Here is a 27,393-nt window from a genome sequence, read left to right on the forward strand (position 1 = left end):
AAGGAAACACTTCAGGCTAAATGTTTAAACCTTGTTTTCGCATCGTAAGCTCTTATGCATTGCTCTGTGTCCTATTTGTTGCATGACATATTTTATTCGTGTAGACGCCACGAACGAAGCTGTCCACGAGCTGATCGTTGAGCCGGTCCAGGAGCCACGAGCAGAGGAGCAGCAGCAGGTCGCCGTTGAGCACGCTCCAGCAGACCTAGTTAACCCCGCTGACTTGCAAGGCAAGCCCCGGAGCATAACCATAATTTAAAGTATTCATTGTTTATTTAAGTATTGTGCATTTATGTTCTAGGAGTTGAATGGAACCATAGTATGCATGTTCCCTAGGTACCGTGGGCCTATACTAGTATGCAGGTGTCGATAGAAATGCTTTGCTAAATAGGATTTCGGTAGAAGTCGAGTGATTGCTGTCACTCGCGAGTTTAGGATCTTGATCCCTTAGCTTGGGCTTGAAATGAATTGTTGAGTAAAGAGAAATGGAGACCGGGCGGAAATGAGTTGGTTTTGGTATGGAGTGGATGGAAAGTTAGCTCCGCCTGTGTCGATTGAGGACCGTTCCGTTGTTGGCAGTGCTGATCGAGGATTGAACAGTACTAACCACATACCGGAAGTAGGAGGTAGTCGAAACCGGTAAGCTGTGTACCACCTTACAGCGGTGATTTGAATTCCGCCATGCTACGCTGGGCGTGGGAGTTGGCGGGTGTTGGATAGGATGCCGCCTCCGGGTTCTCCGGGAGTTCACTGCGAGGGGCCCATCACCTGGGTTTTAGCAGGCGTAGTTCAGATGCCGTGGTAATGTGGAAACAGTTGACGCGAGTGGCCCGACGGGGCTTGCATGTGTCGTGTGAGTTAGGTCCACCTTGCAAGGTTAAATCGGATCGATTCGCCGTGACTCGCGGTTATGAGAGCCTTGATCTCTTTGTCACATCGTAGTAAGAAAGTGGAATGAAAATGGAATGGAAAAGACTGGTTTGGAAGTTGCTAAAAGATAATCTGTTCCACCATGTGTGTTTTAGATGAATAGGCGAACTTAGTAATACTTGGTATACTAAATGGAGCTAAATACTGAAGGTAAGGATTCACTTTTAGCAGCCTTTCAGCAAAAGAACTCCAGAGCCAAAAAGCCTTGCATGTCTAGGTAATGGGCTAAGTATACCCAAGGTCGGGTAAGCCTTGCTGAGTATTAGTATACTCAGGGTTGTTGTTGTAACCCTTCTGAGCAGGTTGTGTCCCTGCGGACTTCGAGGAGATCTGTGCGTCCTGGATTGGACAGCCGCTTCCTCCAGGTTGGACCGTCGAGTGGGCCCCGTCTTCCCCGTGAAGATTGGGCAGGTTGGCATCACATCGGTGGGCAGGATGTGGAGCTCACCTTTTATCGTCGTCGTAGCTATCGTATTGTATTTCGAACTCAGTTTTAAACTTCCGCTGTGTGTGTTTGAACTCTGTTGTTTGTATTTAAACCTTTTATGTAAAACTGGTGTTGTAAATTAATTTGAAGATTTCTGTATGCGGGTAACACCTGTGCTCGTCTTCGTACGGGTCTAAGTGCAATTGTGATCCTGGAGTACAGTAGTTTAATCGGGATTTTACCCGACAGCCTGTCAGGTTACACCGTTTTAAGTGCACAGTAACTGGATTAAGTATTAAGATGATGGTTAGTGCATTTAAGCCGGTCTAATTTGGACGGTGCTGCTACAGCTGGCATCAGAGCTCTAAATTGCACTGGGGTGATTACCTTGCAACGATTTAAAGTTTTCGAAAAGTTGACGCTAGATGCGCTAAGGAATAGAATAGATAGTTCGTATGCCCTAATTATGTTATATAGGTTAGGTGGCAACTAAGTATCTATTTTATTCCAGCACTTCCAGCTTTTACTTTTTGTTAAACCTTATTTCGGTAACGACGCACCTACGTTGAGGTAAGCAAGGTAAGCATTCTGGTAGTCCTTAGAATAGCCCACGTGTTTCATACGTGCGCGGGTCCCGTATGTTGAGCATACGAGGAGGTGATAAGGCTCAATTCAAACGAGTCTGTCGCTATCTGCCGCCTGATATGGAGTGCGGATTTCATGCCGTGTGATTGTGATCACGGCCATTTCGTAAGGCAATGTTACGAGATGTAAACCTGTCATGCGGTTGGCCATGACCGTGACCCTTGGGACACGTCTACCCTTGGATGTCCCGTAAGGCGAGTGTACGGGAAGTGAATACGTTGTTATGACGTATGCAGCGCTGCCCATTCAGCGTCGAACGTCTGGGTGCCATCTCTATAGTGGATGGTAATGTATGTGTGAATATGTGGGAAACTGCATATGCGTTACCCGTGTGGCGTAGGACACATGGGGGCCGTTCGTGTGTGCTGGCACGAAGGGTCCAGAAATGGATATTTATATCTGTCTCTGTGTTCTCCTGCAGGAAACTAACCACGTTAAGCGCGTTATAAAATCCTTGATCGTAGGAACGACTAGTCTATATATATAGGGAGAGTACGTAAACGTGCCACCAATTGCTCTCGTATACCATATTTTGGTACTTGTTTGGGTGAGAAACGCTAGAAACGTGGCATGCATCTTGTATTCCTGAGTTGGGTGTTTGTTTTGTTACCTTCGGTTGCGCTTCAAAAAAATTATTGGATCACCATGTTTTTACTATGTGTTCTTAAAAATTTATTTGTGTTGCGTTACCAAGTTTAAACCTGTTTTCTTTTGAAAACTGTCACTTACGTCAGCGCTATATGTTCTTACAGATGGCTAGCTTCACGCACGTGATCGTGGACGCTGAGGGTTGGGCGCACTCCAGTGCCCTCCACACCGGCCACTTTCCTCGTCTGCTGTGGCAGATGCTCAGGGCGTTTGACTACACTGAGCCCCCACAGTACTCCGGACACGAGTCTAGCTTGCTGGGCACCGAGCGCTGTCAGATGGTTGTGAAGATTCCTGCTTGCCCCGCTCGCCTGGACTGGGACTCGTGGCAGCTCACTGTCTATGGTAGGAAGCTGGCAGACTCCTGGGAGATTGCAGCTAGGAGGGCCATTGAGGAGTTCTCAGAAAAGCATAATGCAGAGGTGATAGATACTCCTTACAGTGTGTTTCCTCTGAGGGATGAGACCACTCAGGCCTATGCAGATCGGGTTAACCGCAACCTGAACATCATGATGCCCGACTACAGTGTCAGGACAGCACTCTCGTTCAGCTACTCCTCAGCTTTGAGTAACATGTATGAGCAGCTTCGTGAGGAGAATGCGATATGCAGGAGCAAGGCTCGAGAGGCTCACCTCCATGAGCAGCACATGATTGGTACCCAGGACAAGATCAAGACCCTGAAGGCCAAGTCCAGAGCGAGGAAGATCAGGATTCAGGAGTTGCAGGAGGAGTTAGAGAACAGGACTCAGATGGTGCAGCACCTTGAGGGGCAGCTTCAGCAGGCCCAGGAGTGGATTGAGGACGCCCAGGCTCAGGTGCAGGCAGCAGCAGAGATGGAGGCTGATGCAGTAGAGGAGGAGCCAGAAGAAGAAGAAGAGGAAGAGGACCCTGAGGAGATCGAGGGAGTGTCTGGAGTCGAGTCGGGACCTGGGACTCCGTGAGGACGTGGATGGATAGTGTTGATTCTCCCCTTGCAGTGTAGCCTTACTGTAGGATAGTTGGGTAGGATGACCAACATAGAGCTTTAGGCTAACCTTGGGTTGAGAATTCTTTTGTGGCTCAGTAGTTCGAGCCATGTAGGATAACCCCTCGCTAGTGTGGTGTGTAGCCGGGTCGTGTAAGACCCCGTAGTGGTGTGTTGTAGGGTCGTTTGTGAACCCTTCTCCCATGTTAGTTTGTTGCCGTAGCACGGCTTGGTTTGTACTGAATCTAGTTCCAGCTGAAGCAGCGTGGCTGCTTATTGTAAATTTTACTCCCGTAATGATCTTTTCTGTCAGTGTGTGAATTTTCAGATTTGAGTTGTGTTTGATCGTCTTCGAATCTGAAACATGGTTGAGTGAGGTTCAGTTTTGCATACGTTAGAGCTACGTTGGACGAAACTTGTTGTGTTGATGCATTTTCAACCAAAGCAAGTAAATTTTAATTCCCTTGGTGAACCATCTCGCGAGAGAAATGATTCATGCCGTGTGTTCATATTATATATGCACATTCTTTACTTGCATGGATTAGTCTTGCTAGCGAAATGGCTAACCAGGGGAATGATTCTTTTTGCAGATGGGTGATAATCATGACAATGACAATCACGAGGCACTGCCCCAGCAACCTCCCTCTTTGGCTCAAGCTGTTGCAGCTCTTATCGCCGACCGCAACGAGCAGACGGAGTTGATAAGGCAACTGGTGCAAGCCCAGGTCAATGCCGGCAGAGGTCGACATGCTCCCCCGCTAGCACCAGCAGAAACTGACTATGTCGGTTTTCTGGCCACCCAGCCACCTCTGTTCCACAAGGCCGATGATCCCCTTGAGGCTGATGCCTGGATTCGCACCATTGAGGATAAGTTCAGCATCCTCAATTGCACAGAGATGGACAAAGCCGCCTTTGCAGCGCAACAGCTGCGAGGACCTGCGAAAATATGGTGGGTCAATCATAAGGCTCTACTTCCCGCTGGTACACGTCTCACTTGGGATGAGTTTGTGGTAGCTTTTAAAGCACACCACATCCCTACCAGTTTGATGAGGAGAAAGATGGCAGAGTTCCTAGCTCTGAAGCAAGGGAACAACACCGTGCTCCAATATGCTCAGACCTTCAACCAGCTATCCCAGTATGGTGGTTTTCATGTGGACACTGATGAGAAGAAGCAAGATTGCTTCAGAAGGGGACTTAGCACAAAGCTTCAGGACAAGCTAGTCCTCACCACATGCAACAACTTTACCGATCTGGTTAATAAGGCCATCACGCAGGAAGATGCCACACTGGCACACAAAGCTGATAAGAAGAGAAAAGCACCTGCTGGATCCTCCAGCAATGCACCCCAGAGGTACAAGCTGGTTCAGACAGGGAATCAGCAGGCTTCAAACCGTCCTCCACAGCAGGGCCGTTGGGTCGCTAGGCCACCCCAGCAACAGCAGCCGTGGGTACCTCGTTTCCCGACACAGCAGCAGAGGCCGCTAATGCTACAAGCTCCACGCCCCAACAACTACCCTTGTTACAATTGTGGTAACCTGGGGCACTTTGCACGTGACTGCCGTCTGCCACCTCGGCAGAATATCTACAAGACTCCTGCGCTGAGTCAAGGTTCCAGCCAGAAAGATCAGAAAAAGAAGATTGTACCTGCCAAGACTGGTCGTGTGAACTACACTACTCTGGAGGAAGTCCCGGAGGGCACTCAAGTGATGGCGGGTACGTTCTCCGTTAATCACTGCCCTGTTACTGTGCTATTTGATTCGGGAGCATCTCATAATTTTATCAGTGAAGCATGTGTGGCACGACTTCACTTACAAGTATCATGCCTAGAGAAACCCTACGTTATTCAGACACCTGGCACCCGATTAAATGCTGGCCAAGTAGTTCGAAATGTTCCCCTTAACTTGGGTGGGAAAATTTTTCCACTTACTCCCATTGTTCTTCCAAGTCATGGGATAGATATCATACTTGGAATGAATTGGATGAAGAAGCATGGCGTTATCATCAATACCTCTTCTCGTATCCTTCATTTCAACTCTTCCATGTATGGTTCTATGGAAATTCATCTTTCCCAGCATGCAATTCCAGCCACTGTCATATACCATCTTGAGGGGAAAATCCTAGAGGTAATTCCAGTGGTTTGTGAGTACCCCGATGTGTTTCCGGAGGACTTGCCAGGTATGCCTCCCGATCGGGATATTGAGTTTGTCATTGAGTTACAGCCTGGCACAGCCCCCATATCTCGAAGACCATATAGAATGACTCCCAGTGAGTTAGCTGAATTAAAAATCCAGTTACAAGAGTTGCTGGATAAAGGCTATATCCGACCGAGCACCTCACCTTGGGGTTGTCCGGCTCTGTTCGTAAAGAAGAAAGATCACGGACTGAGGCTATGTGTGGATTATCGACCGCTGAATGCAGTCACCATCAAAAACAAATATCCACTTCCTCGTATTGATATCCTTTTTGATCAACTAGCCGGAGCTAAGGTATTCTCAAAAATAGATCTTCGATCTGGCTATCATCAGATAAAAATCAGACCGGTGGATATACCAAAAACAGCATTCTCTACTCGTTATGGGTTATACGAGTATTTGGTGATGTCCTTTGGATTAACAAATGCTCCAGCCTATTTCATGTACCTCATGAATTCGGTATTCATGCCGGAGTTAGACAAGTTTGTCGTGGTATTCATTGATGACATCTTGATCTATTCGAAGAATGAGGAAGAACATGCTCATCATCTTCGTATAGTACTTCAGCGTCTGAGAGAGCACCAGCTTTATGCCAAATTCAGCAAGTGTGACTTCTGGCTGAAGGAAGTACCATTCCTCGGTCACGTCATATCTGCTGAGGGCATCTCTGTGGATCCCAGTAAAGTACAGGATGTACTCGATTGGGAAGCTCCCACTTCAGTTCCTGAAATCCGCAGTTTCTTGGGTTTAGCTGGGTATTATCGACGATTTATTCCAGAATTCTCCCGAATTGCGAAGCCGATGACTGAACTTCTGAAAAAGGGTGTCAAGTTCTATTGGAGTAATCAATGTGAGGAAGCTTTCCAGAAATTGAAGACACTTCTCACTTCTGCTCCAATCTTGGCCCAACCAGATACTACAAAACCTTTCGATGTCTACTGTGATGCCTCGGGCACAGGACTCGGCTGTGTCTTGATGCAGGAGAACCGAGTGATTGCTTATGCTTCTCGATCACTCAAGAGGCATGAAGAAAACTATCCCACTCATGATCTTGAATTAGCAGCTGTGGTCCATTCACTGAAGATTTGGCGACACTATCTTTTAGGTTCATTGTGCAACATCTATACGGATCACAAGAGTCTCAAATATCTGTTCACTCAAGCTGATTTGAACATGCGTCAAAGAAGATGGCTTGAGTTGATTAAAGATTATGAGCTCGAAGTGCATTATCATCCTGGCAAGGCGAATGTAGTTGCCGATGCGCTAAGTCGCAAAGCTCACTGTCATTGCATTTCAGCTATATCATTAAGCGAGTCTCTTTGCTTTGAAATGGAAAAGCTGAACTTAAGTATTGTACCACATGGCACATTGGTTCATTTAGAGCTTACTCCTACTCTTCGCGATCTCATCATAGCGGCACAAAAGCTAGATAAAGGGGTGAAGGAAATTCAGAGAAGACTATTAGAAGGAGACCCTAAAGTGAATTGCTTCCACCAAGATGCTGAGAATGTGTTATGGTTCAAGCACCGACTAGTGGTGCCTAAGAATTTTGAGCTTAGAAAACAGATCCTTGATGAAGCCCATACTTCACGACTATCAATTCATCCGGGTAGCAACAAGATGTACCAAGACCTGAAGCAACGATTTTGGTGGACTCGGATGAAAAGGGAAATAGCCAAGTATGTGTCAGAGTGTGATATCTGTCGGAGGGTTAAAGCCAGTCATCTCAGACCAGCTGGGACTCTCCAGCCCTTGAATATTCCAGAATGGAAATGGGAAGATATAAGTATGGATTTCATCGTCGGCTTACCTCGAACTCAAAAGGGTTATGACTCTATTTGGGTTGTGGTCGACAGGCTAACTAAATCGGCACATTTCCTCCCAGTTAAGACGACGTACTTGACCAAGCAATATGCGGAATTGTACATGGATCGTATACTATGTTTACATGGTGTGCCAAAGACTATCATTTCCGATCGAGGAACTCAGTTCGTTGCTCGTTTTTGGGAGCAATTACATGCTTGCTTGGGAACGCATCTTATTCGCAGCTCTGCATATCACCCTCAAACAGACGGCCAAACCGAGAGGATAAATCAAATTTTGGAAGATATGCTCCGTGCTTGCGTCTTGACCTATCCACAGAAATGGGATCAATGTTTGCCGTTAGCTGAATTTTCTTATAACAATAGTTATCAAGAAAGCATCAAAATGGCTCCATTTGAAGCATTGTATGGTCGTCGCTGCCGTACACCTCTCAATTGGTCTGAAACAGGGGAAAGAACAATCTTTGGGCCCGACATGGTTCAAGAGGCCGAAGAACAAGTTCGCCTTATCCAAGCCAACTTAAAAATTGCGCAATCTCGACAGAAGAGCTATGCAGATAAAAGAAGAGATCCACTCGTCTTTAAAGTCGGTGACTATGTCTATTTAAAAGTATCACCTTGGAAAGGCGTGCAAAGATTTGGAATAAAGGGAAAGCTAGCTCCTCGCTACATCGGTCCATATCCAATTGTGGAACGATGCGGTCCTGTGGCTTATCGGTTGGATCTTCCAGTGAATCTTTCTGCAGTTCATAACATATTCCATGTATCGCAACTCAGAATGTGCCTTAGAGTTCCGACTGAAGCTGTGGCAAGTGACTCGATTCAATTAGGGTCTGATCTCACCTATCCTGAGCATCCTATCAAGATCATTGATCGCAAGGATCGAGTTACTCGTCGCACAACCAACCGATTCTACAAAGTTCAATGGAGTAATCACTCCGAAGATGAAGCGACTTGGGAGAAGGAGGAATTTCTGAAATCCAAGTATCCGGAGTTTTTAAACGCTCATCCAGGTACTACATCTCCGAACCCTTTCCGCCTGTTTGAATTCTCTCATGCTTGAATCTCGGGACGAGATTCTTTTAAGGGGGGAAGGCTGTAACACCCCTGTGTTAATTGTCCCGCTAATCACGATTTATCTCGCTAATCGTGGACTCAAATTCGTCGTTAACGCTAATCGCGTTCGCTTAGTAAACATCTACTTAGCTGTGTTCGATCTCGTTTTTGTCCTTGATCTGAGCTCCAAATCAACTTCCGCCCAAAACGAAAGTTGTAGATCTTCTTTTTCTTTACAACTTTTATTTTGGCCAAATTTCAAGTTCCTATATGAAAAATTGAGTTTCAACTTGTCAAACTCGAGCTAAAATCATTAAACGAGCAAACAGTGCCCCTCCTGTGCTCGGCACTGTGCTCCGACGCCCATACCGGCGCATGGACGCCGGCGAGCGCGTCCACGCGTCGGCGATCGCGCCTTGACCTCGGCGTCTGAGCGCCGCCCTTATCCTCGCGCGAGAACTGGAGGCTTCTCATCCCTTCCCTTCCCTTCTTCTCCTTCCCCGAGCTCACGACGAGCGGAGCTGAGCCGTGCAGTGTGTCGCCGGCGTCGATCCCGGTCGCTCCTCACCATCACACCTCGTTCCTTCGCGCCCAGAGCCGCGCGACCTCACCCCGAAACCACTCCACCCTTTCCCGACCTCGGTCGCGCCCAATCCGAGCCGAATCGAGCCCGCAGACCACGGCCGCCATTGCCGTTCTTTGCTGAGCTCCGCCCTCTTCGTCGACGATCCTCTCCGAGGTCTCCTCCGCCCAAAATCGACCCACGGTGAGCTCAATCGCGGCCTCCTCCTACTCCCTGACCTATTCCCCACCCGAATCGGCGCCGCCGCCGTCGAATCGGAGCCGCGCCGCCGCGGAACGTGCTGAGCGCCGCCGCGCATGCCGCCGGGCCTCCCTGCCCCCGCCCGCGGGCCAATACCGCGCGCCCCGCCGCCGTTGGACCCCCCTGGTGCTCGCCCCGCCTCGCCTTGCCGCCGCTTGGCCCTGCCGCCGCCGGAACGCAGCCGCCGCCGCCGCCCGTGGCCATGCGCCGCCGTGAGCCGCCGGCACACGCCGCGGGGGCCCCCTGCGCACGCTCGCGCGGCGCCGCCGCGAGCCGCACGGCCGCCTGGGGCCACTGGCCCCCATCCGCCCCTCCCCGCGCGCCGCCTGGCCTCGCCCTGGCCGGCCCGGCCGCGCCACCACCGCGCCACCCCTACCGCCGCTGCGAGCCGCCGCCGCCCTTGGCTCTGCGCCTCCCCGCGAGCCGCCTGCCACCCCGCGCCCCCCCGGCCGCCCTGTGCCCCGCCTGCCGCCCTGCCGCACCGCCGCCGGTCGGCCCCGCCGACGGGGAGCGCCGCCGCGCCTGCCTGGCCGCCGCGCCGGCCGCCCAGCGCGAAACAGAGGAGGAGGGGGCGGGCTGGGCCACTGACTAGCGGGGCCCGGCTGTCAGCGCCCCCCCCTTTTATCTTTTATGTTTTCTTTCAATTATTTCGGCTGATAATTCATAATTGTGTAGAAATTCACAGAAAAATGCGAAAAATGCCAAACAAATTTTGTTAGGTTTCTAAAATCAGGATCTTCAGAGGAAAAATACTTAATCATACATTTTATCACTTTTTCTCTGATGAAAAATTCAATTTGTGTTTAACTTAGTTTATTTTGTACCACTTGTTTTGTTACTCTAAAAATTATGAAAAATTCGTAGTGGCTTACTCTTTTCATGTGTAATCCACTGTAAAAGTTTCGTGGCCTGTTGCTATGCGCTTTTGGTAGATCTGTTTATACTTCGCTGGCTTGCTAGGGTTAGTTATTTTGTTTCGTGCATGCAAAGCAAATTCCTGTTAATCCATGCTAACCTAAGTCGTTTTAGTAGTTGTTTTCGAAGGAAACACTTCAGGCTAAATGTTTAAACCTTGTTTTCGCATCGTAAGCTCTTATGCATTGCTCTGTGTCCTATTTGTTGCATGACATATTTTATTCGTGTAGACGCCACGAACGAAGCTGTCCACGAGCTGATCGTTGAGCCGGTCCAGGAGCCACGAGCAGAGGAGCAGCAGCAGGTCGCCGTTGAGCACGCTCCAGCAGACCTAGTTAACCCCGCTGACTTGCAAGGCAAGCCCCGGAGCATAACCATAATTTAAAGTATTCATTGTTTATTTAAGTATTGTGCATTTATGTTCTAGGAGTTGAATGGAACCATAGTATGCATGTTCCCTAGGTACCGTGGGCCTATACTAGTATGCAGGTGTCGATAGAAATGCTTTGCTAAATAGGATTTCGGTAGAAGTCGAGTGATTGCTGTCACTCGCGAGTTTAGGATCTTGATCCCTTAGCTTGGGCTTGAAATGAATTGTTGAGTAAAGAGAAATGGAGACCGGGCGGAAATGAGTTGGTTTTGGTATGGAGTGGATGGAAAGTTAGCTCCGCCTGTGTCGATTGAGGACCGTTCCGTTGTTGGCAGTGCTGATCGAGGATTGAACAGTACTAACCACATACCGGAAGTAGGAGGTAGTCGAAACCGGTAAGCTGTGTACCACCTTACAGCGGTGATTTGAATTCCGCCATGCTACGCTGGGCGTGGGAGTTGGCGGGTGTTGGATAGGATGCCGCCTCCGGGTTCTCCGGGAGTTCACTGCGAGGGGCCCATCACCTGGGTTTTAGCAGGCGTAGTTCAGATGCCGTGGTAATGTGGAAACAGTTGACGCGAGTGGCCCGACGGGGCTTGCATGTGTCGTGTGAGTTAGGTCCACCTTGCAAGGTTAAATCGGATCGATTCGCCGTGACTCGCGGTTATGAGAGCCTTGATCTCTTTGTCACATCGTAGTAAGAAAGTGGAATGAAAATGGAATGGAAAAGACTGGTTTGGAAGTTGCTAAAAGATAATCTGTTCCACCATGTGTGTTTTAGATGAATAGGCGAACTTAGTAATACTTGGTATACTAAATGGAGCTAAATACTGAAGGTAAGGATTCACTTTTAGCAGCCTTTCAGCAAAAGAACTCCAGAGCCAAAAAGCCTTGCATGTCTAGGTAATGGGCTAAGTATACCCAAGGTCGGGTAAGCCTTGCTGAGTATTAGTATACTCAGGGTTGTTGTTGTAACCCTTCTGAGCAGGTTGTGTCCCTGCGGACTTCGAGGAGATCTGTGCGTCCTGGATTGGACAGCCGCTTCCTCCAGGTTGGACCGTCGAGTGGGCCCCGTCTTCCCCGTGAAGATTGGGCAGGTTGGCATCACATCGGTGGGCAGGATGTGGAGCTCACCTTTTATCGTCGTCGTAGCTATCGTATTGTATTTCGAACTCAGTTTTAAACTTCCGCTGTGTGTGTTTGAACTCTGTTGTTTGTATTTAAACCTTTTATGTAAAACTGGTGTTGTAAATTAATTTGAAGATTTCTGTATGCGGGTAACACCTGTGCTCGTCTTCGTACGGGTCTAAGTGCAATTGTGATCCTGGAGTACAGTAGTTTAATCGGGATTTTACCCGACAGCCTGTCAGGTTACACCGTTTTAAGTGCACAGTAACTGGATTAAGTATTAAGATGATGGTTAGTGCATTTAAGCCGGTCTAATTTGGACGGTGCTGCTACAATATGCAAGCATGATAACTTATAGTATGTTGTTCTATATCTCCATGAATTTAGAAACTTTTACTTGCATTGTATTATTTGATCTACATATCGAAACTAATAACATTCGAGATATGCAGGATTATACACCAAAGATCCGTTTTTGGCTCTCTCTTTAGCCCTATGCCTGTTATCCCTAGGAGGCCTTCCTCCACTAGCACTAGCAGGTTCCTAAAATGTAAGATATATTAGTTTGTCATAAATCAAACTATTCTAAGTTTGACTAAATTTATAAAAAATAGTAATAATATTTTGAACATCACTTGATAATAATGAGATCCATTATGAAATTTTATTTGAGGTGTTAGGTGTTAATACTCTTGTAACGTCCCGACATCTCCGAGATCAGGTCCGCTTACATTTGTCAGCTTATATAGGATATATACTGTCATTAAAGACAAACACAAGTCTTTTCTGTACTGCCATCAAAGACCAACACAAGTTTTTTCTACACACTTTGTCCTCACTCATGCACACCCAAGAAAAATTTCTAGGTCGGTCACCCATCCCTAAATTGCTCCAAGCCAAACATGCTTAACCTTAGAGTTCTTTGGGGATCAACTTTTATAAAAGAATTTGCAACTTGTTGGTACGAGTATTATAAAAGAATTTGCAACCCAGGAAGAATTTATAGGTCGGTCACCCATCCCTAAATTGCTTCAAACCAAGCATGCTTAACCTTAGAGTTCTTTAGGGATCAACTTTTATAAAAAAAATTGCAACTTGTTGGTATGAGTATTATATTAATCTTATTAAACCCTAAACCCAGATGTCACAATTCTTCTCAATAAATTCGGTCAACTTAGATTATTTTCACTTTGAACAAAGCAAAATACCTTACATTTTAAAACGAATGGGATAGAATACTAAAATGTAGGAAATAAAGTTATTGCCCAAAATTGTTCTTCCTATTATTTGTCCCCGGTACAATTTTAACTTCAAGTGCGAGGTTATCACCTTACTTTCCTATTTTTTTAGCATTCAAATAATAATCTGAATCATGAGAAGGCGTAGCATGATAGGTATCCCAAAAAGCATCCACTTATGTAGTTATGTTAGTTCTAGCTAGTATGACTAATCAAACTCGAAGCAATTTCGCTTTCAGGGTTTGCCGGAAGCTGAATGTGAGGTACCGAGGCTAGTAAAGGCTCATAATTTTGTTAGATGAAAATCTGTCATTCTTGAAAAACGAAATTCCACGCGAGAGCTGACATATGTTATCATTTTCTTGGAGCCTACAATGACATGCTTTGACAAGGTGCAAGACTGGCCACTGAGGCTTATACCATTCACATATCACAAATCGCCAAACAACAGTTGGATTGAATATACACATACATTACACAGGCGAGGTTACAGGGAAAATGCACAAAACACAGGTGACAAACACAAGGCAGTAGATTGACGAGCTGCGCGCTCAACATCAGCAAGGAACAGCCTCTGCAGTAACAGATATCAACACCATATGTCAAAATGGCGGCTACTAATACTAACAGATTTTTTTTTTTTGAAATCACAAAAAGGCACCGTCCTACATAGCAAAATGCTGAGCCTGCATTCCTGTACAAACATGAAATGCCCTACAAATCGCCAAGGGTTCATCTCTCAAGTCAGAACAAATGTAAGCCACAAAACTAAACATGCAATTCGGTTAGTACATTAGAACCCACATGCTACAACTCCTAAACATGGATATTCATGTACGGATGGCCTACTGGAAGTCATCAGTTAGTAACAATTCTCTGATCTTTTTCTTTCATCACCCATCGCTTTTGCTTCTTCGACACAATTACTGTGCAGATGGCCATACTGGCAACAGGGCATAATGCACAAAACCTGCCCTTGATAACGAAATCATTGTTGAATCAATTCACGCCCGCTGGCCTCCAGTGACGTGGGCTCAATGAGTCAGAATGTTCTCAGTCGGAAGCTCAAATATATTGGTTATATGAGCCCAGCTTGCACCATGTTTCCAACCCTGGTCTCCCCAGTCCCCACCGTGCCTGCCTTGGTGGCTATGGCATGGCTAAAATAGCCAGCTTCATGCTGTATGTGTTTTCCACATCAAGCTTCAACAGAATATTCTCGAGACATCCCATGAAGGAGCCATCATGGCTATCCACCAGGCCCTTCTGCTACATGCGGACTGCATTGCTTCCTTTTGGACAGGGAACTCCGGCGAGTATAAACATATCTCTCTGGAGGGCTCTTCTTCTTCAATAAAGCTTGGTCAGAACTCAAAACAAGCTCCTTTTGATATGATTCTCTACGCTGCTGCAACGTTATGTGAAGCATCAGAATCGATGAGGGCAAAAAAATGATTGTGAACTCTAGGTAAAGATGTCCGAATATGAATGTAAAACATTCAACAGAAAAAAATTGCACGAACCTTTTTATCTGTTGGTTTCTTTTCCACATCCCCTGACTCTAAAGCAGTAGGCATTTCGGGAAGCCTCTTGATAGCAAGTGATTCCCCATCATCCAACTTCCTCTTATATGATATTGTTGATGTCGAACTGTCCGCTGTATTCCTATCAGCGTCCCTGTTATGCAGAGAAAACCTGACAGTATGTTTCTTGGTAACAGTGCTGTCCACTGTGACATCATCTGATCTCACTGTGACATCATCGGATCTTTGCATCGTTCCACTATATGATTTGTTATTAACAGATGTAGTGGCAGATTCTGAACTTGCTCCAGGTCCAGATGCATAATAAGAACTCCACGTAGACGAGACAGAAGTCATCCTTCTTGCAGCGAGTATGTCATGTTCGCATACAACCAAATCCTTCTGGTAAATTAAGAATCAAGATTGAACTTAGCCAGAAAAATTTCCAAATTAATGTAGTAAGATAAGATGACCACAACAGATATATCTGTGGTGCATAGCTAATTAGCTATAAGAGTATAAATTATCAGAATGTCAAATAAGAAAATTGTAGGATGACAATCCAAACGGTCTACATTTCATTTCACAACGTAAAAGATTTTTACTTTTCAGATTGATGAAAGGATGGGCAATTGGGATGTCCAACAAGTAACTATCCATAAAAACTGAATAGCAGCAATCTTTTGGTGCATACTCACTGGACCACCACTGTATTTGGCCACATTGCCTAACAACATGCAGACATCAAAATCATCCTGTAATTTGTAGTCCAGTGCCTAAAATCCTATTTTACTTTTCCCTAAAGAGAATACTATATTGGCTGGCAATATTCAATTTCCTGAGAAACAAAGGCATGGAAATAGACAATTAATAGCTATCGTACCTTCACTTTCTCTCTCTTCATAATCCTCTCACAAAGGAAGCGCAACAATTCCAATTCAACCTGCAAAGAGTGAGAAAAAAGGCTTAAAGACATAGTTGTTGACCATCTTCAGACAGAAACATGGTCCTATGGTTCCAAAGGTTATTATATCACTAAAGAGAAGCAAACAAATTCTAGTATCAAGCCGCTTTTTAGCTATCTGCAATTCAGCTTTAAATGTTTTAGTTCCTGGTGCTCCACTGTACATCTATTCATCAACTACACAGTAGCCATATATATTCATCAACTACAGCGTGCTAAACATTGCTCAACAGCAAATCATAATGTCTGCTTAATACCTACAATGATTTTCACTATCATTGATGCTCAATGTATACACTGTGCAGATTGCCATATGGCGGCATTCCTTGTATGCCTCAATCCTAGTATGGCACTTGTTTCACATAAGAACATAGAACGCACAATAGGATCATCTTATTTAAATGTCATCGTCTGTGTGAGAACTATAGCGGTTTTCACACAATACCAGTGCAAATTCAAACACGAATGGCAAAAGGTCAAAGGTGATTTTGTGACCAAGACAAAAGCACAAGTAATTAAAAAGATCAACAGTCTCAAATTATTACTGCCCTAGTTAGTAAAACTAAAGACAGTAGAACCTATAATGATTGAAGCAAAATACAGGTCCTTTTTCAGCAGATAGTGTGTTACCCTCATTTGTTTCATGCTCTTGACATCCTCAGGTCCATATTGCTGACGAAAAGCCTGCACGTAATAATGCAAAGGTAATGATGATGTAAGGGTAAAAAACTAGTTACAGGGATCCACCTCGCCTAAAACAATTTAAAGCATCTCTTACCTTTCTCTGCTCGATGCTGTGTCTGCCGCAGTATGCTTTATGTTGTAACATATTACCGATTCTCTTTGTGTTCATGTAAAAACCAGCATCTCTAGCACATGGAGGATGGAAAGTAATTTGACAGTCTGCTGTGCTGCACTGCAGAGTCGAAAGAGAAAAATTTAGCAAGATTAGACTGGTTTGTTACATTCGATATCAACAGGTATAAAAGGCTAACAGTAAAAATCAAACCTTCAAGCATGCACCAACATAGCGGTGGCATATAGAGCATGCATCTTTATCCTTGTGAAGCCTCTCCTTTAGAACGAACAGTCAGAACAAAAAAAAAAGATAATTCAAATCAATTGTGATCACGGAGGCTTCTTGTGACATAATCATTTAACAATCCATATAATGAAATAAATATGAAAGGCAGTGTATTTATTTCCTAATGTGAAAATTGTTGACTGCAAGCGTAGCTAGAAAAAGATTCTTACCATTCCATCAACTGCATTATGTTGCCCTCTTCTGAATGTGGTCTCCAACAGCCACTAAGGAAAGTTGGGGAAATTTTAAAATATAAATAAGCTAAGAAAAATAGAAATATGGGGGAAAACACAAATCATTACCTCAGCACAGAAAGCATGGACCCATTGCCCCTTCGTAGTCCTTCTGAAAGCACCAGATGATCCATGGCACAAACCACATTGCACCAAACATGCTTTTACACCATTACAATCTGATTGATTACAAGAGATAACAGAATCCAAGGGCATTTCTTGGCAGCGTTCGCACTTCCAGGGGCCTGTGGGATACTTCAGACTCTGGTAGCAATCTAAGTGGACAGCAGCCTGCTGATCATTCAGAGTTAATAATTGATGGAGTGCAATTTGGAGTCAAAAGACAGTAAATACAAAGCACCTTGCAGCAGGAGCAGACGAAAATACGGTTCAATACAGTATCACAACGCATGCATATATCACAAGGAAGAGCACTTTTCTTGGAGAATTTAGCCAGATCAAAAATGCCAAAGTTGCTATCTTCTGAGACTTTGCTATTAGAAAATGATAAGTCCTTTGCTTGTAGCAATGAAGATAGTTGGGTAATTCTTGAGGATCCAGCATTAGCTCTGGCCATGTTCTGGAAACAAAGAGAACTCAATAAAAAAATCATGGCATAAATCAACTGATGCAAAAGCACAGTACTAACCTCTTGTCTAGCAGATGTAACCTTGTTTTCTGCATCTTTCCTCACCGTTGCATTTCTTGAGATTGGTGCGACGGAAGGTGCAGTTGCAGCTAGGATAGCTAGAGCTTCCTTGTGCCTCCTCTCTGAGTTCCCGCGTTTCTTAGCTTCCCTCAGATCACGAAGGAACTGGTTCACAATTATATGATCCCATTTCCTTTTATTGACAGAATCCAACTCGTAAGAAATATTCTGGACAACCTTGAGTATCAAATCTTCTGCAAGATTTAAGGATGACTGAAATATCGATTCAGAAAGCTGAAGAAACATAAAAACTCAATTGAGCAGTTCTTTTTACACTGTGAAGCCCAATTATTAAGATAGTACTGCAGGGGAATTAATAAAAAAATGGACTTCAACAACCCACACCATTTGTTTTTTCAGCACAAGGAATGATAGCTCCCAAGAAAAAGGAAAGTGCCCTTACCATATCTCTGTTTCATGGAAACAACACCATTGAGTAGCCTGGATTGTAAATAAACAATTTCCCCTTCTATTTCATCATCAGGTGAATGCTCCAGAATATCTGATGATTTTGCTTCAGGGACTTGACCCACGTCAGCCGTGTCTGCTAATTGCCCAAGTTTCGCGAAGTCCTCATTATGAGGAGAGCAACATAACCCTTCTACCCAAGTTGGGAAAAAATTAAGTTGATATTCAGATCATCAGATGTGAATAAGGAAACTGGCAGTGGAATTCATTTAACTGATGGGGAGAAGGCAGCAGGAACTCACCATGACAATCATTTCCTAGTATAGTTTGCTCCAAGTTATTACCCCCGAAATCTTTCACCTTTTTCTCTATGAATGGATGAACATAGCAGCTGTAACCATCAACGCTACATTGTAGAAACAAATTTAAGTTATTTGTCCATTCAAACAGAACACTGCCGTAACAGTATGCGTGGAGAATAACCAGAGTATCAAAGAACTAATCCTGTGTAAACATGCATGCTTGGGCAAAGAGGATCCAGGTGAACATACTTGAGCAAACGCCGACCAGAAACCGTATTTACATCAGGATCAAAACAGCTGTGAAAGCCATTTTGAATTGAATCGCCCTTATTGGCATTGTCATTTTTGAGACGATGATCAATCGATGAGCTGCCTTCCTCCTGTCCTGATTGAAGTTCAGCAATGGCTGTGTCCTTACTTTCACTCCTAAGCAATGTACCTGTTAATAAATACCAGAAGAATAAAGACTACAAGTATGGCACGATATTAGATGCCATTTTCTAAATGCTGTACAAGATAATGAAAGTTGGCAAATTTAAGCTTATTCAGTATATAACCTGTCGAGAAAAAAGAGAATGAACTGCCATAAATCTTGAGGATTGCAACTAAAAGATATGCACATCACCCAGAATAAATAGATGAACCCTAATTTCGTATCAAAAAGCACAATACATACAGCAAAACTTAAACCTTATCCAAACAAAATAAAATAAAGAATAGCATCGCCACTGCCACTGTAGTATTGCAGAGAATATAGTGCATATTGTAGCGGCAGCGATCAAAAAACGCTATAGCATCGTAGCAAAGCTATATCCCACTAATTAAAAAGTTGGTAATATTAGTAAACTTTTAACATAATGAGCTAAGAATATATGGATAAGTTTGAGTTCATGCAATAAACTGGAAACACCACTCATTTTTTTAGTCTGTTACCTTGTGGTGCCAAAGAAACCTCTGCAATAGATTTCACTTGAACAGAAGGTACACACACAGAGTTTTGCAGCTGTGTGATGATTTTCAACTTCAGATCAGGGGAGAAGGCAGTTGTGTCAGGCTGCAAAGGCACATTTTTTTTCCTCAAAAGATATAAAGGGCAATAGGATAACAGTAGCATGGCATTTCAAAACACCACAATAGCATAGTAGAGCTATGAATACTTGAACAGGTTATACCTATAAATACAGTTTCATGATTTCATTTTTTATATCTACACTAAGATTTATGTGACTTGCAAGGTTCACGATAGACAAGAATTTTCAAATACATCAAATTACAATTAAATCCTCTGGGCCTCCAAGACTATGTTTTTGTTAAGAAAAACATAAGATGACTACGTATAAGAGGTGGTCAAATCGTGGTGAAGATAGTAATTATTTATCGTATTTAACATGTATGGGTAAATTGATATTGAAAATTCATTAGTGATGTAAAATCCACCAGCTTGAGTCAATATCAAGTTGAGTGAGATGCAAGCATCAATATAACAGTGGCATGGCCATGAGAGAAACAGAGGCGTGATTTTCATGAACTAATGAAAATCAACTATAATTTACCTTAAGAGCAGCTTCTGGGGATTCTGAACCAAGACAAGGTTCTGATTCTAAGCCACCAACACTAACCTTTCCTTGGTCAACTAGCTGTGTCATCAGTACAAACAGAAAACAGAGTTAAGTACTAAACATCCATGCCCCAATCTGGCTTTGCAAGATGAGCAAACAAATACCTCTCTAAGAACTCCAGAAACATCTCCAGAATTGCTCATAAGGTTCCCATCTGCAGTTGGTCGATCAGCAACAAGATCTGAGCTTCGAGTTTCTTGATTTTCTGCGCTTCCAACAATGGATGGAGAAGTAGCCACTTCTGCTGTCTGTGTATTGTTTAGGCTATAAGAACTACTAGTTATTGTGTCGCTCACAGATTTGTTCTTGTTACTGCGTGTAAATCTCACTTGCTGCTCCTTCCTAGTAACAAGTTTTCCATCATGCAGTTCAACTTGCGTGGAGTCCAGTTCAGAGATGGAGCTGATACCTCTGACAGCAGAATGCTTTGCACAAAATGCTCGCATCTCAACCTATTAACAATTAAAAGATAAGAATGAGAATAATATGAAACCAAATACAGCAAATAGCACTTATACAAGAAGAAAAAGGTCTAACATTGTCAAGGCCAAACTTCCCCCATATCTCAATCTGAAGCTTCGATTCTCTTGCACATATAGGATGAAAAGAAGCCCTGCATGCTCCTGAAAACCACATAAATTTAGCAACCATAAAATGAAAGGATTACAAAATTAGAACTATTGTTCTTCAGAATTAGCTACAAAATACTCCCATGGTTCTATATTTGGTATTTTTGACATTGAAGTCTCTAAGACGTGACTGGCCACTGCTTCTTTACTTAATGTAAATAGATACTAAAAAATTGTACTTTCATAAAAGGATTTCCAAAGAAAAACATAGTCATGTAATGATCATATACTTAATCTTGATAGTTATCTACATATTAAAAATAGAAGTTTTGAAACAGGTTGACTTAATAGTTAACAGATTATGGAATGTCAAATAAAAGATGGAGGAAGTAGATGGCTTCAAATTGCATATTCATTAATACGGACATTGCCCTCCCATTGATCAATCTACTACCAATTTCCCGAGCCACATCTTCTTTCACATAGGTTCCCTGAACCCTGAACAACTAGCCAGAAGGCAAAAAAAAAAGTGTGACATTGAACAGCACACTTAACAAGTCTGGATCTGGCCCATAGCTGAGTTAAGGACATGGAGCACAAAGCAGTTCAAGTTGAAGGACTGCTGGTGCCATAAGATATATATATAAGTGAAACTGAGGTATCACAAGGGAAAGCAAGTGCGGAGAAAGAGAAAGAATTATTTCAATGTTGAGAAGCTAACAAAACGGGAAAAAAAGGTTAGAATTGGAGTGACCCTTAGCGTCGTGATGTGTACCACAAATATCTTAAAGTAGAAACTCATGTGTATAAAAACTAAAGTGTTTGGAGAGGTGATCAATGTAGCTTAGCTTTAGAACCAGAGTGATGATGTAAGAATACATACCATGGCTACAGCGGATACAGGCACCATGCGTGACCTTGCAAAGGCTGCACACCAATTTTGACTGATTCTCTTGGGTATCTACTATAGTGGTGACAGGTTCCATTGCTTCCATGTCCTCTACATGAAACTCTGGTCTCCAAAGACTACAAAATAAATGTACAAATTCTTGGTTTCCTCCATCTGTGGATGGACCAGGGTCCCTTTTTACAGGTTTTAAAGCACCTTTCTCCTTTGGACAGAGCACACAGGGTGTTAACACAGTCCTGCACGTATCACTCCGTGTCAGCCTCCGTGGCATCTCCATATTCCGGCTACACCAAAGGCAAAACCAGAAGCGATCTGGCACAACATTCACACCGTAACACTTCTGGTGCACAGATATCTCACAGTTCCTGCAGTGAAGCATCCTGTTCAACACCAAATCACTTTCTCCCAAACAACAAACGTCACAAATGGAATCAGTATCACCATCCAAGGATGGCAGCAGCACAAGCTGCTCTAGTCCAGCATCTGCACCCAAGAGCTTCCTCTTTTTGTTTGACCGCTCTGATGTGAGCACAAACCGTCCCCTTGCTCCTAGGAGCCAACTCAAAGAAGGTACCGAATTCTCTCTGCATCTTGGTAAACCAATGTCATCTGTTCTGCCTTGGTCCAGCACAATTTGAACCGGCTGCTCCTCTTGCTGCACAATCACTTCCTGCATGTCCTGATCACAGTTCTCTTTGTTACTCTCATCTTTAGTAACGAGCTCTACACTGGCACCTATATGATCCGAACTCTCCAGCATATCCTGCACTTTGTTACTCTCCGACTCCTCGTTATGGTTGCCCAACTTCGGGTGCAAATCCGAGCTCTCATCTGCCAGAGAAGCAGGAGATGGATCCGAATTCTCCCCTAACTCCTTGCCACTGCCCACAAGAGGTATGAGGAAACATGGATCAACCTTGCTCGGACGGAATTGATGCTTCGTCACCAATTCCTCGAAATCCTCCGCTGTGAACTCGCGGAAGTACGGCTCCAACTGCTCCCAAAAGCCCTTGCACCCAGCAGGCACCCTCGGGTGCTGCTCCACGGCAGGTGCCGGCTCTGGCTGCTGCTGCGGCTGCGGCTGCTGGGACTGGCCCTTCTTATGCTTCTTCCGCACGTCGCCCACCACCGCCCATCTGGCGACCCGGGACGGCAGCCAGGGGACCCGCCCCGCCGCCTCCTCCCCGTCGAAAGGCGACCGCACGCACAGAGCCTTCCTGGCCTGCTCGCAGGGGGCGACGCCGGCCGCCGCCGCCGCCGCCGGCGTGCCCCCGGCGGGCGGCGGCGCATCTCCGCCGGACTTCCTTGGGGAGGAAGAGGGCGACGCGTCGGCGGCCGCGGCGGGCGGAGGTCTCCGGCGAGGCGCCACGGCGGAAAACCTCCAGCGCTAGGGTTTCTCTCGGGTACGATTTTTTCGGAGGAGTTCAGATCCGGGAGCGAGAGGGTAAGTGGGGAGGGGGACTGTGATGAGAGAGAAAGAGAGATGCTTCTCTGTAAAAAAATCGAAGCGCCCGTTCGCTTGTCGCTTCCGCCCCGGTAGTGGGCTGGGCCTGGGAGTCGTGCTCGCACCTCGAGAAAGGCGCCTTCCCCGGGACGCTACGCGCACCCGAGGCCAGCGAAGGGGGGCGCTGCCTCGCGGGGCCCGCCTGGCCGCGAGGCGGCGCGCGTGGCCGTAGCAGCTCCGGGGGGGAGGGGATATACTCCTACCTGGTCCTCTGCTGTTTCCCCTCGGGCCGGGTCACGGGCTCCCGGGCCGCGCCGCATGCATGACAGGTGGTTCCCGCACGTCGAGACGTGTCCGCGGGTCCGCGGGTCAGTTGCCCGGGCCGGCGGGGAACCTACGCCACGCAACGCGTTGTGTGCTGAGAGGAGGGTCAAGCACGGGCCCACCTGGCGGGGAGGGTAGCAGGCGCGCCGCGCGCGCGCAACGCCAACACGTACGCACCGACTGGACGGGAGACGGTTGCCACCGCGCTTTCACGTGACGTGACGTGATGTGGGTGGGTGGCGGGTGGGCCCGGATCTCCGTCTGCATGGGAGCCGGTGGGCGCCCGCCGCTGCCAGCAGCCTGCCAGCTGACCGGCTCGTTGGGCTGAATAGTGATGTCATGTAAGGCTGGTGGGCTGGAACCCAATGAGGGAGGAGAAGGAGAGAAGAAGGCCGATTTAGTTACCCGGTTGCGTGCTGGTCCTTCTCTGTTTTTCAGGCGGGCCTCGTGATAAATCGGCCCATGGCTCGTTTTAGGATAGAATTTGGGGGCCTGCTCGGGGCAGTGTGCAAGCTGTTCTGTCACGGAAGTGGATTATACTTTAGGAAAAAGTCGTATTTATACCTCTGAACTTATGACGGAGTCTGAGTTTCCTCCATGGACTCGAAAATCGTCCGAATTGGCTCCTCCGAGTCCTCATACCAGGTAACTTACCTCCCTGGCCGGGTTTGAAGGCTGTTTTGTCCCATCTGGTGCCACATCGAAGCCACGCGGCCTTTTATGACGTGGCACGGGCCCACATGTCAGGTGCCACCGCACCAACACCCCCGCCGTCGTCCGCTGCCTATCCGATTCCCCATTCCCCTTTCTTTCTTGACGGTGGCGGCGCTCGTGCTATGCTCCATTCTTTCTCCCCAGCGACATCCCGTCGGGTGGTGCATCTCTCGACGGCGACGTGCGCGGATCCTCGACGGGTGGATCTACAGGGACGTGGGTGGTGGGTAAAGGCGTCGCCATCAGTGGGGAAAGTAACCGCCGGCGGTTGAAATGGTGAGTCCTCGATGCATGTTCCCAGCGACGGATTAGGAATAAGAAATGCTACTATTTTGGATCTACGTTGTGGATCCACTAATGTAGGTACCTTTTCGCTAGATCCGAGGATATTTGTTGTAGATGTTTAATGGGAGGCTTCGGTGGAGGTGTATTTTAATCTTGAGTTGGCAATAATAAAATCTTGAGTCGGTTTTGTCGGACTCGGGACAACGGGACTGCCCACAGGCGCATAATATTCTAGAGTAGGGAGTAGCACATGGATATGCCCTACCTCTTTTTGTATCTATTCAAATAGGAGTAGAACTAGTCGACGTACACGGGAACTAGCCGAACCTCTCGGACTAGGCTCCTAAACGCACTCGGCTAGGACTTTCCGTGTAACCCTGCTCCCTCAGATTATATAAGGGCGAGCAGGGACCCCTCCAAAATAGAAAACAACACCAGAGGGAATACAAACCACCACACAGGACGTAGGGTATTACGCTCCGGCGGCCCGAACCTGTCTAAATCCTTGTGTTCCTAGCACCATCTCGTTCTGATCTCGGCAAGTCCCTACTCATAACCACTCTCCTTGGGATACCCCTCGGAGAACCCGACGGTAAAACACCAACAGCTGGCGCCACCGTGGGGCCTCTCGCCAATGATCGTCAGAAGAATTCGATGGCTTCTCTCGATGACAACCCTGTGCTCAAAAAAGGCACTTCCCTTTGCATCGGCTCTTGGATCTTCATCGCCGACGGATCAGGCGGCTTCGAAAGCTGCTCAATCGATCGAGATCCCCCAAAAGTTTCAAAAGCCGCAAAACGACGCGAATTCGACAAATTCATTGATCAACTCGCAAAAGCACTCGACAGCACAACAAAAAGTACTCGAGTAAAAAAAAGCTACTTACAACAAGAGCAGAATGACAGCCCAGAATCTCCCGGGCCACAACAGTCGACCACTCAACTGGCTTCTCCACCTCCTGCCGCGGCACGTCTAGCGGGATCAGGTCAACATTGCCAGCGGCCGCATGACTCTTTGGTGGATCCTTAGCTTGCTTGTCTAAAAAGACACAGAGACGTCAACTAAGCTCGACAGAAAAACCAGTCGAACACACCAAGACACTCACTAGTGTCAACGGAAGGAGACTCCCTGCCCGCCTCCCCAATGGCCTGATCCCCCGCCGTATCACCAGCGGCAGAATCAGCCACCCGATCACCCTCCTTTGGCGAACCAGGAGGCAACTGGGCGATGTTCCTAAGGGAACCAAAAATTCCTTTCTCCGATTCATCAAACTCAAGAGCATCGGGAGTGCTACAAAAGGAAGAAGTACCCGACACCTCAATCACAATATCAAAAGATCAAATAAGAACATCCGATCAACATACACACTTACTGAGAGGAGCGCTTAAGAACAAATCTTTTCGCCTTGACAAACTTCGGGACCGCGGTCTGCCCTGAAGCGCTCTGCCCCTTAGCGGAGCCGCTCCCACCAGACTCGGCCAGCGCAGCAGGAGTCGAGTCGACAGGGCTCACGATAGATCCCATAGCCTTCCTCTTAGAAGAGGAAGGATGCCTGAAAAGAAGAAAATCCATCAAGAAAAGACCACAACTCAGAAGAGTACCAATCCGTACTCACCTGTCACTACCCCCGGTAGAAGCGGCACTCCGCTTCCGAGTCCTCATAGACTTGACGGATGGCTCATCTGCCGCCCGCTCCTGGACGTCCGATGCTGTCCGACTTACCGAAGGACCTGCAAACAAGATCCGATTACGGTCAACCAAGGATCTAAAGGCAATTCCAAACCAGAATACAAGGAAGTCAGATGGACACTTGAGTCAGTATGCGCCAAGGGCGTATCTTCAGGCAGTGGAGGCCTACTCTGATAGTTTTCAGGATTAATCTGCACGAAAGATATCGAATCAACTCGACTACTCGACAAAAAGTACTCGAACTACACTTCAGTAGACTACTCGAAACAGGACCTCCCGAGGACGTCTGACAGCGCTGAAAGTCCCAGCAACATTGGCCATCTCAGGGACATTCTTCAGTAGCTCCAACACCCAATCCTTCAGACCATCCTCAGTAATCTTGGTTCGGGTATAACGGGATGGATCTGTCTCCCCCGCGTACTGAAAACCCAAATTGACCCGCCGCTGCAGCGGCTGGATCCTGCGCATCGACCAGCTCACAATCACAGATGCACCACAAACCTAGTGATCTGCCTTCAACCTCTCGATCTCCTCGAGAAGGAAGTTAACCTGGTCTCCCCCACTCCCCTTGGAATTCCAATTCGACTTCTTCACAGGGGGCCAGGAGTGCGAAGAGGAAGGGAAGAAGAAAGATTCCTAATATAAAATCACATTGACTTCCAGTCGATGATCTTGTCACTCAAATCGTAGGGTATATACTTGGGTTTCCTCCCCTGACGAAATTGCAACCCGGCTCCCCCAACTACATCCACCTTCGAATCATTGGGATGAGGTTTCAGATGAAAGAAATTCTGAAACAAGTCGAAGTGGGGCTCAATCCCCAGGAAGGCTTCACACAAGTGGACAAAGATAGAGATGTGAAGCATGGAATTAGGGGTCAAGTGATGCACTCGAACCCCCTAGTAATAAAGAAGGCCACGGAAGAAATCAAAAACGGAAAAACCGAGGCCCCGAAGAACATGAGGAAGGAAAACAACAGATTCATTTCTTCCCTCATGAGGAAAAGACTCCCCCACAGATCCACGCCAATGAATCACTTTCCGAGGTTGAAGAAGATGACTCTCAACCAGATTCAAAAGGTAGGAGTCGGCGCACTTACTCGATTTCCACCCATGGACCTCCGCCTCACCAACAGCAGCCTCGTCCACCTTCCCCTTCGAAGCAGATCTCTTCGGCGCCATTGGAATAAGTCTCTCTCACCTCACGCTCGGGGGCTAGCGGTGGCTAGTTTCTCGCGGTACTCAAGGGTGAGAGCAGATGAGTCTTGCGGCGGCGGAGAAAGAAGAGGGAGCGTGCTAAACCTAGATTTACCGAAGTGGTTAAATAAATAGAGACAGGGGCAGTACGATAAAAAAACAAGATGTACAAAAGGCGTGAACCTAGTTCCCAGAGTTATCTCAGCCAGCAAACCCCTGAACTCATCCCAAAGGAAATACAATTATAAGGATTAAATTCAA

General features: G+C 46.3%; 1 protein-coding gene across 2 annotated transcripts; it reads right to left on the reverse strand.

Annotated features, from left to right (window-relative positions):
* Positions 1-13,596: 13,596 nt before the first annotated feature.
* On the reverse strand, positions 13,597-22,945 carry LOC120704621. 2 transcript variants are annotated; one of them, XM_039989083.1, is made up of 18 exons: positions 21,454-22,944; positions 20,539-20,624; positions 20,106-20,453; positions 19,936-20,019; positions 19,316-19,436; positions 18,632-18,821; positions 18,383-18,486; positions 18,076-18,273; positions 17,613-17,866; positions 17,325-17,543; positions 17,033-17,254; positions 16,901-16,954; positions 16,656-16,721; positions 16,425-16,562; positions 16,277-16,330; positions 15,566-15,625; positions 14,683-15,084; positions 13,597-14,567 (listed from the first exon to the last, which is right to left on the reverse strand). In XM_039989083.1, exons 1-18 carry the CDS (start codon positions 22,238-22,240, stop codon positions 14,409-14,411), a joined length of 3,546 nt encoding a protein of 1,181 aa, XP_039845017.1. In that variant the 5' UTR covers positions 22,241-22,944; the 3' UTR covers positions 13,597-14,408. The 2 variants fall into 2 exon arrangements, with proteins under 2 accessions (XP_039845017.1, XP_039845018.1); XM_039989084.1 differs by having other exon boundaries at positions 13,611-14,564; positions 21,454-22,945.
* Between the last annotated feature and the right edge of the window lie 4,448 nt (positions 22,946-27,393).

The sequence above is a fragment of the Panicum virgatum genome, chromosome 4K, assembly GCF_016808335.1.
Source record: "Panicum virgatum strain AP13 chromosome 4K, P.virgatum_v5, whole genome shotgun sequence".
Taxonomy (NCBI): Eukaryota; Viridiplantae; Streptophyta; class Magnoliopsida; order Poales; family Poaceae; genus Panicum; species Panicum virgatum.

Excerpts from the sequence above, each read along its gene's own strand:
- LOC120704621 (XM_039989083.1), bottom strand. The coding sequence starts at position 22,240 with ATGCTGGAGAGTTCGGATCATATAGGTGCCAGTGTAGAGCTCGTTACT. Across the intron at positions 20,020-20,105 it reads TTTCTGGAGTTCTTAGAGAG|CTAGTTGACCAAGGAAAGGT; the intron begins GTATTTGTTTGC and ends CTGATGACACAG. Across the intron at positions 17,544-17,612 it reads TTACATCTGCTAGACAAGAG|AACATGGCCAGAGCTAATGC; the intron begins GTTAGTACTGTG and ends CTTTGTTTCCAG.